This window comes from Macaca nemestrina, chromosome 11, assembly GCF_043159975.1.
Source record: "Macaca nemestrina isolate mMacNem1 chromosome 11, mMacNem.hap1, whole genome shotgun sequence".
Taxonomy (NCBI): domain Eukaryota; kingdom Metazoa; phylum Chordata; class Mammalia; order Primates; family Cercopithecidae; genus Macaca; species Macaca nemestrina.
In genome coordinates, this window is record NC_092135.1 from 75715871 (window position 1) to 75730248 (window position 14378).

Sequence of the window (14378 nt, forward strand, 5' to 3'; positions counted from 1 at the left end):
GGGGGAAATAGGGAAAAAGGAGAAATTCCTAAGAGATACACAGGTGGAATAAGTACAGATTTAACCACTTTCCAACCTTCCTCAGGTGGTGATAATGAGTAATGCAGGCATTATATAGAATTCGTATCCAACACTGGCCTGCACATACATGTGAACTAACAGTAAGGGGGAATCCCACAAATCTGGAGTGGAAACTAGGTGGGGGAAAAAGTGGGAACATAAGGCAGAAGTGGGAACTAGACAAAGACAAAGGTGGAGACTTGAGGCAGAAGCAGAAGCTTGAAGAAACAGTCTGCCATAATAACCACAATGCAGAACTCTTGGGGCTGCTGCTGGCTCATTCCCCTTTAAATAGCCTGCTCTGCCTCATCTTTCAGCATGCACTATCTCTGCTACTACCTAACCCTTGCTGCTGCTACTCCTGTTTCTCCAGCTGGACCAGCCTGCTCCTCTCTTGGAGTGTCCTTCTCTCAATAAACTCTATACTCTTTATTTTCTTTCAATAGATCTTTTGCTTACAGTACTAATTGGTCTCTTGGCTGAATTCTTTCTCCCAAGTAAGACATGAACTGAGGATTCCTGTACTTCCCAGTAACAAAATCATTAGGAAAAGGAGCCAGTATTAAATAAATATATAGAAATCAGTGACTGTTTGGGAGAAAAAAAATAAAGGTAAAGCCCTATCTTTTTTTTTAAGTGTACTTCCAGTGAGCTCTGAGTGTTTTAGAGACTCTGCCCCATTTGTGGGGATTATTAGTCTTTCAGGGAATTTATCTGGAGAATATTTACTTTCAGAGGATGAACCACGGATGGAAGTATTTTTATGAAAAAATGCTTTGGGGATAGGATTTTTAAAAGACAGAAGAGAACAGTGTGGTGCTGTTTCTTGAGTCTCATGAACAACACAGCAAGACGTGTATTCCCATTAACTCTCTAGGCCATGAACTACTTGTGCTCCCTTTTTAAGGAAGGAAAAGATTCCAGGGTGGTTTTGTCACTGAGTGCTGTGGAATGGATTATTTCCCTCCACTCTTGTTGCTAACTGAAAAAAAAAAAAAAAAAGACACTGCAATAAGGTTATGGGACTGAAAGAGCTACATTTAGACACAGCTGTTTTGGGGTCAAGGTCAAGGAGGATAATAATGGAAGAAAATAAGCAAAAATGAAACCACACAAGGAGAAGAGGAACCTGGGCACACCTGAGTGGGGAATCTTTCCTTAGCCACAATGGAAAAGGGCAAAGGGCTAGCCCAGGATCTCAGAAAGAAAGGATAGGAATGATAGAAGGATAACATGGCATTTGGTTCTGTTTCTCTTGGCTTTCTCTCTTTCTCAGTTCTGTTATTACTATTTTATTTTTTAAAAAATTTGTTGGATCATTTATATTCTCATAAAGTAGCTCAAATCTTTTATGGGACTAAGCAAGTTATAAATACATACTTTTAACAGAAATATTTAGAAAAATATTACACTTACACATATTCATATATAATATGTATAAATACATACATTTAAAAATATATATTTATTCAGAAGTTGATGTATATTATAATATATGTATATCTCATTCCTGAGTTTGGGTTTAGTGGCTCTCAAAAAATCACTTTTTGTCTTTATAAAGTCCTCAGGGTAAGAAATCCTTCCAGATACTCTTGTATATGGATTCCCAGGCCAGGGAGTGGGGTGGATGCCACCTGATCACTAGTGTCAAGAATTTCATACTCGGTGGGGTGGAAGTTGGCTGAGAGTGGAAGCGGCGAGAGTGAGATGGCAATGCCATAATTCTGACTGGGAATGCCACTTTCGACACTGGCACAAAATAAAGCATGTGGAACATACAAGTCAACACCTGTAAGTCAACTTCTTGAAAGTTTAAGATTGTGGCAAGGTTAAGAGTTGGGCTGAGATTTGTCAGAGTCGGTAATAATTTTTGTGTCTAAGGATGGAGGGATCTAGGTTATATAAACAAGAGGTGTTCACTATGAACTGAAATAAGCAATTCATGGGTAAGGAGACTGTGGCCAGAAATTCTAGGGTACATGAGTGTTTTCTAGGTAATGGTAACTGTGGTTCATTGGGGTAGGGGTAGTGCCAGTAAGAGTGGTATCTTTTACTGAATCTTCCCATCTGGGGGTAAATGGCTATTCATGCTGGAACCCAGTTATTCTAGCTCCTTCTCAAGAGGATGATGATGTGCCAGAGGTAGGTGAGGAGTGAGAATATGGGCATATGTAGGATGTTTTCTCTTTGTGTGTTAATTATACTGTGACATAATGAAGTAGGATTTAGATGGGACTAGTGTATGGTGTGTCCTTCTTTTTATAGCTGCAGGTACTGAAAAACAATGGGTGAAACAACACTGTGGAGATGAGAATTTGATGGTGGTGAAGGAGGTATAACTCAACATTTGCTGTTCTAAATTCCTGTCCTTTGCTATTTCCCCCCAGTCCATAGTGATTTCTCAGTAATAAATATACTACTGCAATAATAATAGTATTATTGCTATGATTTTGTTGAATGCTTATTAACATCTTCACATGCTTCATCTCATTTAATTCTCACAATTGAGGTGAGTGACAGATCCAGGATTTGAAAATAGTTCTGCACACAACCCTTAATGCTCTACTAATGATTCTCATCGGTTGGTTGCATATTTACAGTTCACTCATTTATTGATTCACCCTATACTGTTTTTAGTCCTTACTATAAAAAGATATTACATATTAAACAAAGCAGGGCTGTCTCAGAAGAACAAAAAGCATCCCTTACCAAGGTAACGGATTCTTTCCTTCCTCCTTCTTTCCCTCCCACCCTCCGTTAAAAAATTATTCAATAAATCCCACCTTTGTGCTAAGCACCCTGCTAGGCATTGCAAATAAAAATCCCCGTGCTTCTAGAATTCATGATTTAGCCATAAAATTAAAAGCATATAGAGAGTAACTATAATTTTACATCTTTTACATCTCAAATCAGAGCAGTGCAGGTAACATCAGTTTGCCTACTTCTTATATCTGGCTTGACAAATAGAATACTTTGAAGATTTCATGTGTATTATATCATACTCTTCTATATACTTTCATCTTGGCACTGACATTTTATCTTGACTACTTAGTAAGTATTTCATAGATGTAAAGAAAATATTTGGCAAAATCTACAGAGCAGGCCAGGTGTGGTGGCTCATGCCTGTAATCCCAGCACTTTGGGTGGTCAAGGCGGGCAGATCACCTGAGGTCAGGAGGTCGAGACCAGCCTGGACAACATAGTAAAACCCCATCTCTGCTAAAAATACAAAAATCAGCTGGGCATGGTGGTGCATGCCTGTAATTCCAGCTGCTCGGGAGGCTGAGGCAGGAGAATTGCTTGAACCCAGGATATGGAGGTTGCAGTGAGCCGAGATGGCACCACCATACTCCAGCCTGGGCAACAGAGTGAGACTCAAAAAAAAAAAAAGTCTATAGAGCAGAAGCTAGATTAAAAATAAGTCTTAAGTCAAAACAAGCATCTGAGATTCAGGGGGAGATTACAACTGCTCTTTTGGAAGTTAGTGTCTGAGAGGACATGTGTGCAGACAAGGGAACAGGTCGAGGTTCTTGATGGGACATGTGTTGGGGGAGGGAGGAAGAAAGGGAATCAGATAATGACAGGAGTAGTTTTCCCCATCTAGGTCATATATCCTCATAGTGAAGTTTTCTCCTATGATAAGAAAAGTTGTGACTTTACAGATTATCTATATATATTCAAATCTAAGTTTAAAATAAATTTGAAATCCTGCCAAATTATCTTTGGATTGTCACTATTTAATAAATGTAATTTTAAAAATCTACATGTAAACATAGTACTTATATGAATGAGCTTCAGGGCATCTGTGAACCCCTGAAATTATACGCAACATTGTGTTTCTTTGGACTTCATGAGATTTAAACCCACAACCTAAAATGATTAAGGCCCAATGAATAGATAATTAAAATTTGAGAGATTAAACCCCATAACCAGGGAAATTTTTTCTCTCATAAAATTAGAGCTGACAGCATACAAACCTGACATAAATACTGTACTTACATCAAGAGCCACAGACTGCTTGGCCCAGGACTTCTTCACTTGATCATACATAATTGTGTTGTTGATGCCAAGTCCACAAAAGATGACAAAAGCCTAGGAAAGAGCGAACCTGCTAATTAAACATTGCAGCAACTCATTGGCAAAATCTCATATGAAAGCAGGCAGTCACCAGGGATGGGTCTGAAAATACAATCTTACTGTACACAGAGGTAGGCCTTGGGAAAATAGGCACATTAAAATTCTTAATTACTATTGTTATATGACAACTTTATAGCTCACACCGCACATGAGGAAAAATTATGAATTTAATGTTATTGTAGAGAAACTACTTCATATGTTTAAAAACATACAGTCTGTTTAAATGGGTTCTTAATTTATTTAGGTTGTGGACTGATTTTAGTTAATCTATTCTATTTAACCAAAGCAACCTCTTTTAGTCGCTAGGCTATAAAATACTTTGGTAAAGAAACCAAGTTAATGTAACCATAAGGTAAGTGTTAAGGGGAAGGAGGATTGAGTTAGAACCATTAATAAAGAAGCTATGAGGTATTCTTGACTAAAGAAAGATAATCATGGGTCTTCATGTTGGCTACTGGTACAGTCTATGAGGAAGCCCATTCAAGGCTAACTTCTCCAGCTAGAGCGCCTGGAGTGAATTAATGGAAGCACGTAAACAAGAGAAATGTGAGGACAGTACACCTGGCAGAGCTGGCTCAGGGTTTCATGACTCTGAATACACACAAGCAAGACAAAAATAAGAAAATAACACTTTGGGGGAAAGAGAGGGTAATTCTGTAACAAAATTAGGATAAAAATAATGGATGGTTACAAAATAATCCAGTTCGTAAACCATAGGATCAAATCTCACTTAAGCATTTACATATTCCTTAAATCTTCCTGTAAATTTTGCCCTCCATTTAAGTATAATAATAATTGATTAATAATTGTTTGTCATTTCGAATTTGGGCAGGCTGCAACCAGGGGACTACTGATGACTCCATATAAACCTTGGTTTATTAACTTATTTTCTTACCTCAAAAAGTCGTTGATCCGCATCATCAAAAGGTTTCCCATCAAGTCTATTTAACACTTGAGCCACTCCTGTGGGGAAAGAGTGGATTATGTGGTCATTTTTAGTACTGGACATTGCGTTTCTCTAATAGAGTAGCCACAGCTATGCCTTCTTTAGAGAACTGCACTTACTTTAAACTCTGGTCTCTCAAGTGCCTGCTGATTTCATGAGAATAAATCTGAGATGTAGGACAATGCAGTCTCTCTTTAAGGCCGATTTATTTAGATTAGATCTCAGTAAAGTTTGGAGTTCTATCAAGGCTTTAATCTGATTTTAGATGACTAGTTACAGTAACTCTAATATATCCCCCATATGTTATATGTATGTGTGTGTGTGTATATATATATCCTTTAATAAGCAGCAGTGTCTTAGACTTTAACAGGCAATTTTAGGGGGAAGCAGAGAGAGGCAAATAGATGCATCAGTTACCAAACGAATTAGTGTTCGTATATATATATACACACACACACACACGATTATATATACAACTGAGTATATATGTAGCTGAATATGTGTATGTATTCAGTTATATATATATATATTTCAACTGAATATATATATAATTATCTGAAGCACAATACTTATATATATATTTTATATATATATATATAAAATTATCTGAAGCACAATACTTGAAAGAGGCAGTATGACATTATGATTAAGAGCATAAGATTTGGACTTAGACGGTCTGAGTTCAAATTTCAACTCCACCATCAGGTGTGTGACCTTGGGCACATTACCTAAATTTTTTAGCAGTCAATTTCCTCATCTGTAAAATGGGGATTAAAATGTTAACTAAGAGGGTTATGAAGATTAAATGAGATGTTAGAATGTTCATTTAGCGCATTGCTTCACTCAGAATAAACATTCAAGAAATGTTAGGAATTACTACAAGCAATAAAAGTTGATATAATACAGTTGACCTTCAAAGCAAAGTCAGTTCTGTTTCCTGCTACCAGGGGGTACATATAGTTCTAAAAAACTTAATTTATGAGTGATTACTTTTTTCAAAGTTCACTTCTAGTATTATACCAGATGTTTCAGGGCATGACTTTCAAAATACACAAGTTTAACAAGAAAAATCAACTATCTTGAAAACCATTAGCCTGTGTCCCCATTTAGTACACACACACAAAAAACTAGCTGTAATTCTCAAGTATGCTTGTATTTTTAAAAACACCCAACTTCCCACCAGGGAGGTAAGTCATCCTATGCAAGAAGATATATATATAAATAATGAAACACAAAACTATTAGCATGTAACCAGGCAAACTATGGTCCTAATTTTGAAGTAATAATGGATGTTTACTTTTAGGATTGAAATGTAGACTATGAGATTACAGGTAACACATGGTGTTTCCTATGGACTTTCCCTTTAAACATAAATTTATTTAAAACTTGGTGCATGATGTAGTTTAAGTCTTTGTACTAGAGGCTTAGATCCCAAGTCTTAGAATATTCTTTATATTCAGTAACATACCAATATTCTTATGCAGATTAAGCTAATGAAAAAAAATTATCTCAGAATTCAGATCTTAAAAACACTCACAGAATACTAAATCCTTTAATAAGCAGCAGTGTCTTAGACTTTAACAGGCAATTTTAGGGGGAAGCAGAGAGAGGCAAATAGATGCATCAGTTACCAAATGAATTAGTGTTCTTACGTCTCTTAGGGAAAAAAGTCACATTTTTATTGTGTTTCAGTAATTTCAACTAATTCCTCCATCCTTCATGACTTCTCTATTTCAACCATGAATTCTCCTTGCCTGGGCTTCTTTCTTGAATTTGATGCTTTCCTAATTGAGTTTTTTGAGGAGAAGGAAAGGGGAATGGAGGAAGAGAAAAATTGAAAGCTGTTTTTGCCCATGATTCCCTTACTGTGAGGAAAATGTGGCCTATTTCAGAACTGCCCAGGCAGAAAATGCATGCTCAGTATTATGTCCAATAGAGAATGTTCTTTCTTCCTTTTCCTTTACACCATGTATAAAAGCACAGATGTAAACACATTGACATAGTAAGAAAGTCTGTACTAGGAGTTAGGAAACCTGAGTTTTATTCCTGACCTTGCTACTAACTTTGTGGCTTTCTTGAAGTCATTTGTCTCTCTCTCGCTCTCTGGCTTTTTTCCCCTCTCTCTCTGCCTCTATTTCCACAGGGTGAGATAAAAGAGTTCTATTGGTTGATAACTCAGATTCTCTCCAACTTTAAAATTTATTGGTTCTTTCAACTTAATAAATATTTGTTCAAGTTGTGGAGAGTGTTGATTCATTAGCAGTCTGCGCTTATGAAATTATACAAGAGGGTGAGACATAGTTTGATGAGTCCTGGCCATAAAAGAGGGAACACATAAAAAGGATATAGGAGTATTTTATTTTTATTTTTTATTTTTTAATTTTCCTGTAATTAATCTACATTGTTTGTATAGCAAAAATTTACGCTCATTACTGTGTTGGTATTCTATTGAATGACTATATACTTCAATCTATCCATTCTACTATTATGGACATACGGGTTGTTTGCAGTTTTTTGTTATTACAAACAAAAGTACTTATGGGAACTTTCATTAGACTTTGTATTAGTTTGGTGCAAAAGTAATTGCAGTTTTTGCCATTACTTTTTTTTTTTTTTTGCTCTAGGTGATCTTTATTTTTTCGTTTTTTATTTTTATTATTATACTTAAGTTCTAGGGTACATGTGCACAACGTGCAGGTTTGTTACATATGCATACATGTGCCATGTTGGTGTGCTGCACCCATTAACTCGTAATTTACATTAGGTATATCTCCTAACGCTATCCCGCCCCCTCCTCCGTCCCCACAATAGGCCCTGGTGTGTGATGTTCCCCTTCTTGTGTCCAAGTGATCTCATTGCTCAGTTCCCACTTATGAGTGAGAACATGCGGTGTTTGGTTTTCTGTTCTTGTGATAGTTTGCTGAGAATGATGGTTTCCAGCTGCATCCATGTCCCTACAAAGGACAGAACTCATCCTTTTCTAAGGCTGCATAGTATTCCATGGTGTATATGTGCCACATTTTCTTAATCCAGTCTGTCACTGATGGACATTTGGGTTGATTCCAAGTCTTTGCTATTGTGAATAGTGCCACAATAAACATACGTGTGCATGTGTCTTTATAGCAGCATGATTTATAATCCTTTGGGTATATACCCAGTAATGGGATGGCTGGGTCATATGGTACTTCTAGTTCTAGATCCTTGAGGAATTGCCACAGTCTTCCACAATGGTTGAACTAGTTTACAATCCCACCAACAGTGTAAAAGTGTTCCTATTTCTCCACATCCTCTCCAGCATCTGTTGTTTCCTAATTTTTTAATGATTGTCATTCTAACTGGTGTGAGATGGTATCTCATTATGGTTTTGATTTGTATTTCTCTGATGGCGAGTGATGATGAGCATTTTTTCATGTGTCTGTTGGCTGTATGAATGTCTGCTTTTGAGAAGCGTCTGTTCATATCTTTTGTCCACTTTTTGATGGGGTTGTTTGTTTTTTTCTTGTAAATTTGTTTGAGTTCTTTGTAGGTTCTGGATATTAGCCCTTTGTCAGATGAGTAGATTGCCAAAATTTTCTCCCATTCTGTAGGTTGCCTGTTCACTCTGATGGTAGTTTCTTTTGCTGTGCAGAAGCTCTTTAGTTTAATTAGATCGATGTGGGAGTATTTTAAAGCAAATTTCTGTTTCTTTATTCAAGCAGTTTAACTATTTAGGTCATCTCTTACCAATTATTTGGTGGTTGCTATTCCAAATAGGGACACAGAGAACAGATCTTATGTGAAAACCAGATATCTGGTCCGCCTAGGAAACAAGAAAGAAGTTAATTAAAATTGAATATTAACTATTCATTTTTGATGTACATTTTTTTCCATTCTTCATAACAGATATTCAAAAATAACTTTTTAAAAGTTATTTTATACACTGTAACCTAATTTTGTAATGCATAAACTCACTCACCTGCCTCCTTAATCACAATGAACATCCTAAAGAAATCAAACCCAAGCCACATATGAATCAACCAAAAAAATCCCAAACCAACATGACCTCCTCCAATCCCTGCAGCCATAGAAAGCTGGACATAAAACTATCTTGATCATGACCACACCACCAGACAAGAATTCCAGCAACTGTTTCTCCTCTGGGTATTCAAAGCATTTCAATTAAACCAGTGATCAATTTTTATCTTTGACTGGGTACACTTGTTAGTAAAAAATATTTGTGCCTATAATGCTGTCATATTTACATTTACTTTTAATACTGTATATTTTTACTATTACTAAATAATTATGTATGTTGTCAAATCTATATACAAAAAGGTAAGATAGATGTAGAGGTTTGAAGATTTTCCTTCTGTACCCCAAAAAATGTCAGGAGGTGACATTTAAAATACAGAGGTACAATTATCAACATCAAACATTGAGTAACAAACTCCATTTAATATTAAAAACAATGGTCCATATTTGAATGGCTAGAGTGAAACCACTAAGAGTGAAAGGGTCTTAGTGAATTAACATGATCGTGATTCTCAGTGAGGAAGGTCAATCTAGTGTTCTGATACAATAGGAGAAAACAATAAGATATGAAGGTTTTGGATCATGGATATTGAGATAAAAATATATTTTAAAATATTATTTGTTGAAGGCAAGAGCCACATATTTTAAACACTTGAAACTAAAAGTTAATTTACACAGCTAAATTTTATATTTGGATTTTTTCTTTTTGACATTTCTCTTTGAGAAGTTAATTTTCCAGATATCTTCTATTCGTTGTACCAATATGTTAGTTTCTCTTTTTCAATGTCTTTTGAAGATTAACATGCATGTAGAAAGGCCCCAAAATTTAAGTATGCAGCTTAATGGATTTTTACAAAATGAACAGATCTATGCAATTACCACCAAGATCAACACATAGAATATTATCACCACCCCAGAAGCCACCTCCATGCCCCTAAATTCTTGTACATACTTAGTGCACATATGCATTTCTGATAGGCATATACTTACAATAAAATTGCTGAGTTATTCACAAGTTCAGCTTCAAAATATATATTTTTAAAGTTTTGCAAAGTACTTGTACCAATTTACTTTCTAACCAGAAGTGTATGAGAGTTCCAGTTGATTTACATCATCACCAACATTTGATGTTGTCAGGCTTTAAAAAAAAATTTTGACAATTCTGATAGATATGTGGTTGTATCTCCTTGTGAAAGTAATTTGATTATCTCTGATGACTAGGGTGACCATAAATCCTGGTTTAAGTCTGTTTTCCTGACATAATTATTTAATAATATGCCTTTCATTCTCAAAAGTGTCCAAATTTGGGCAATAAATTTATAATTTTCCTACTTATGATTAATGAAGTTGAGCAACTTTTCATATATTTATCGTCTATTTCTACTCTCTTCCATGAAGCGCCTGTTCAGAACTTTGGACTTTTTCTTGTTGGGTTGTCTGATTTTTAAAAATTGGCTTGTAAAAGTTTCTTCTATATTCTGGATAAGAGCCCTCTGCAAGATATATGTATTACAAATATTTTTCTTATTCTATGGCTTGTTTTTCCACTCTTTTAATGGTGTCTTTTTATTAAGAGGTCCCTAATACGATATAGTCAAATATTTCAATTGTTAAATTTATGGTTAGTACTTTTTTGGTTTTATTCAAGAAATCTTTCCGTACTCCAACCTCATGAAGGTATTCTTCTATGCTTTTCCTAGAATCTTTATTGTTTTAACTTTCACATTTAAATTTATAATCCAACTGAAAATGATTTTCATGTATAATATGAGCTAGGAGTCAAAATTTCTTTTTTTTTTTTGAAATGGATATTCAATTGCTCCAGCACTGTTTTGAGGGAAAAAGCAATACCTCTTCCCAGCACTCTACTGTGCCATTGCTTTCATTAATCAACTGTCCATATATATTTGGATCTGTTTCTGAACTCTCTGTTCTATTCCATTGATCTAGGTATCTGCCCTTATGCCAGTACCATACTGTCTTAAATAACACGGTTGTGTAATAAGGCTCAGTATCTGGTAGTGCAAATCCTCCAACTTTGTACTTCTTCAAGATTGTCTTGACTATTTTTGACCTCTGGCATTTACATGAAAATTTTAGAATCAATTTGCAGTTTATACACATACGTATACATTCCTGGGATTTTTATTGGTATTTTTTGAATCTAACAATTTGGGGGAGAATTGACACATATACAAAACTGAGTCTTTCAATCCATAAATATCTCTTAATTTTTTTAAGGCTCTTAAAATTTCTCTTAGCAAAGTTTGGTATTTTCCCATGTAGTGTTCTTACACATAATTTGTTATATTTGTATCTTGACGTTTAAAAACTTCATGTTATTGTAAATGACATCAGTATTTTATTTTCTAATGTTTGTAATTGGTACATAAAAATATAATTGACTTTTTAATATTAAATTTGTTTCCATCAATCTTGCTACATTCAATTATTAACTTTAATATCTTACCTGTAAAGTGTTTTGGATTTTCTTGCCACATGATCACGTCATCTTATCCCTTAATTCTTATACCTTTTAGTCATGTAATTTTAGATGATGTGATTTTTCCTTTTTTAGTTTGTTAACAGAGTGAATTACATCGATTGATATTTGAGAATTCCAGACGCAGAAACAAAAACATAAGCATAAATCATTCGTCCAGTGTACTCTTCCAAAAAATATTTATTTACCACCTCCTATGCACCAGACACATTGCTTAGTGTTGAGGATAGAAAAATGAATTCAAATAGTCATTACCCTTGAGCTACTCACAGTCTAGGGAAGATAGAAATATTGATATAAAATAAGTGTCCAAGTAGAGGACGTTCAAACACTATTGGAAAGACAACGAACTCTGTTTAGAGAAATCAGGAGCAGCTTGAGATCCTTTACAGTGAGTCTTCAAAGACAACAATGATGATGATAAGCTCACATTTGTTGGATGCTCACTCTGTGTCTGGCACTCCGCTCAGCACTTTCTTATGCATTATTTTATACTTTTTACAACCACCCCATGAAGTAACTGTTATCATCCTCTCTTATCAGATGAGACTTACAGAGATTAACTGCCTTGAATGAGAGAGACTGGCTCAAAGGAGCACAGCCAAAGGCAAACACATCCATCAAAGTTATCTTCCAAAAAAACAAACTGATTTTCTTCCTCTCCCTAAGGATAAAATCTGAATTAAGGCAATACCAGTAAGCATGAAGAGAAGAAAGCCAATTTTAGAGAGGTATAATCTATAGACTCAGGCTAGCCATAGCAGCACTAGGATGGCTGGGTCTGCTTTGTTTTGCTGAGGGAGGGTCACATATTGTACAGACCACTGGGTCTCAGGCAGCACCAAGTAGTAAACACAATTGTCTCTGCCAACTCTGGGACAACAGTAGCCCCTGTCTAACCTCTCCTACGAAATCCGGGCAGCTGAGGGACAGGTCACAATGGGCAAGAAGAAAAGGAACATGCAGTAAGAAAGACAATTTAGAAGCTGGTGGTGAGAAAAACAAACCTTAGGCTGTTCGCCAGTTAAATAAAAGAGAATTTTGTTTACCCATCACTTTTAAAGCACTACAATTCCCCCAAAGAGTTTTTCTTTATTCTGGGAAAGTGGGAGTATGCACTCTCCCATACCCATGGAGGATAGATAACATTGAGGTTTCTGGCTTGAGTAAATGTGGAAGAGTTCCTTGAAGTGGGGAACACAGGAAATTTGAGGGAAATGATACAAACTCCAAATGGACACACGTTACAAGTGGGAGGGGCTGGAGATACTAATCTTGGAGTCATCAGTCCTCTGTGTTAATTGCATGGGTAAGATTTAAGTTAATTGCATGGTTATTGCAAGAGAGAACTTGTCCAACAAAAAGACTAAAAATTGAACATTGGGGAACACAATATTTGGTGCTAGAAGAAAAAGTTGACATCAGTGACAGGGATGGACAAGAACTCCAAAGCTCATGCTCTTAACCTGAAGGCTTTACTGCATCTATAATGTGTGAACAGATTTCTACAACCTTTCTGGAAATAGGTTTATTGATGTGTATCTAGAGCCTAAAAAGTATAAATACCTACTCTTTGACCTGTCAATTTCATATCTAGGAATTTATCCTGTGATAATTATCAAAGCTATGCACATAGCTTTACATGTAAAAGTGTGAACCATGGCATTATTTATCTTAGTGATTTATTAGAATAACACGAATATTCAACTGGAGGGAGGTGGTTAAGTAAATAATAGTACATTCATACAACACAATATTATGCATCTAATTAAAATCATGCTATACAAGAACAGTTACTCATATGGAAAATATTTAATACATTAAATGATAATGGTGTACATGCCTGTGGTTATACAAAAGCATATTATATACATTGAAGGATCCTGGAAAAATTATGACCATAATAGTTTCCTTTGAATTTCTTGGCTATGAGAATTTAAAAATTATTGTTCCTAGTTTGTAAATTTTAGATAATAAACACAGGTAATTTGTCCATAAGGGAAGAAGTTATTTTCTAAGTAGAACTTAGGGGAAGCAACAGTGTCCAATGCTATAGAAAAGTCTAATAAGATAAGGACTGAAAATAGCTTACTGAATTTAGCAACATAGTGGGATAATTGAAGGCAAAAATGGTCAAGGGAAGAAAGGATGTGATCAGGAATAAAATTCAAGTGGTTAGTCCTGGAAGAGAGGAAGGTCACACTGAGAAAGCAGAGCTGCGTCTATTCAGAGCTTGAGTCTTGTATGGGCTGAGCACAGGAGAAGAGGTGAAGCATCAGAGAATGCAGAGGGTGTCTTTAAAGTGTTTCCATCATGGCTGAGGGAAGGAGGAGAGGCTAAGGAATGGTGATGATCAACATGCTTGATGAGGCCAATTAGGTGGGAGAGGAGAACAAGGAAGGATGGCAGAGTGTGAGGAGAGTGAATTTTTCCATTTTAAAATCATTAATGAAATTCCCTAATGAAATTCAAAAATCATTAATGAAATTTCTAATTCCCTAAAAATTGCCTAAATTACCTGTTTTTATTATCTAAAATTTACAAACTAGGAACAATAATTGCCTATTTGAGGTAGCAGCTGTTGTTTCTGGAAAGCTGTGCTAATCCAGGTTAGTTCATGCAACCATATGAAAAGGCAAGGCCCAGGAGTTCATTTTATCCTTTGCAGGGGCTGGAAGAAAAGGAGAAGGGAGATGAAAGAAGCACAGGATGTCTAAATAG

General features: G+C 35.7%; 1 protein-coding gene across 10 annotated transcripts in view; it reads right to left on the minus strand.

The window, feature by feature from the left end:
• Positions 1 to 14378, minus strand: part of LOC105483169 (phosphodiesterase 11A) — a 510053-nt gene that overhangs the window by 188985 nt on the left and 306690 nt on the right. For all 10 annotated transcript variants that reach the window (XM_071072993.1, XM_071072992.1, XM_071072988.1 and 7 more), the window contains 3 exons: positions 8867 to 8942; positions 5093 to 5160; positions 4060 to 4152 (listed from right to left, as the gene is read on the minus strand). In XM_071072993.1, the coding sequence (XP_070929094.1) occupies positions 4060 to 4152; positions 5093 to 5160; positions 8867 to 8942 (237 nt within the window). The remainder of the gene's footprint in view (positions 1 to 4059; positions 4153 to 5092; positions 5161 to 8866; positions 8943 to 14378) is intronic.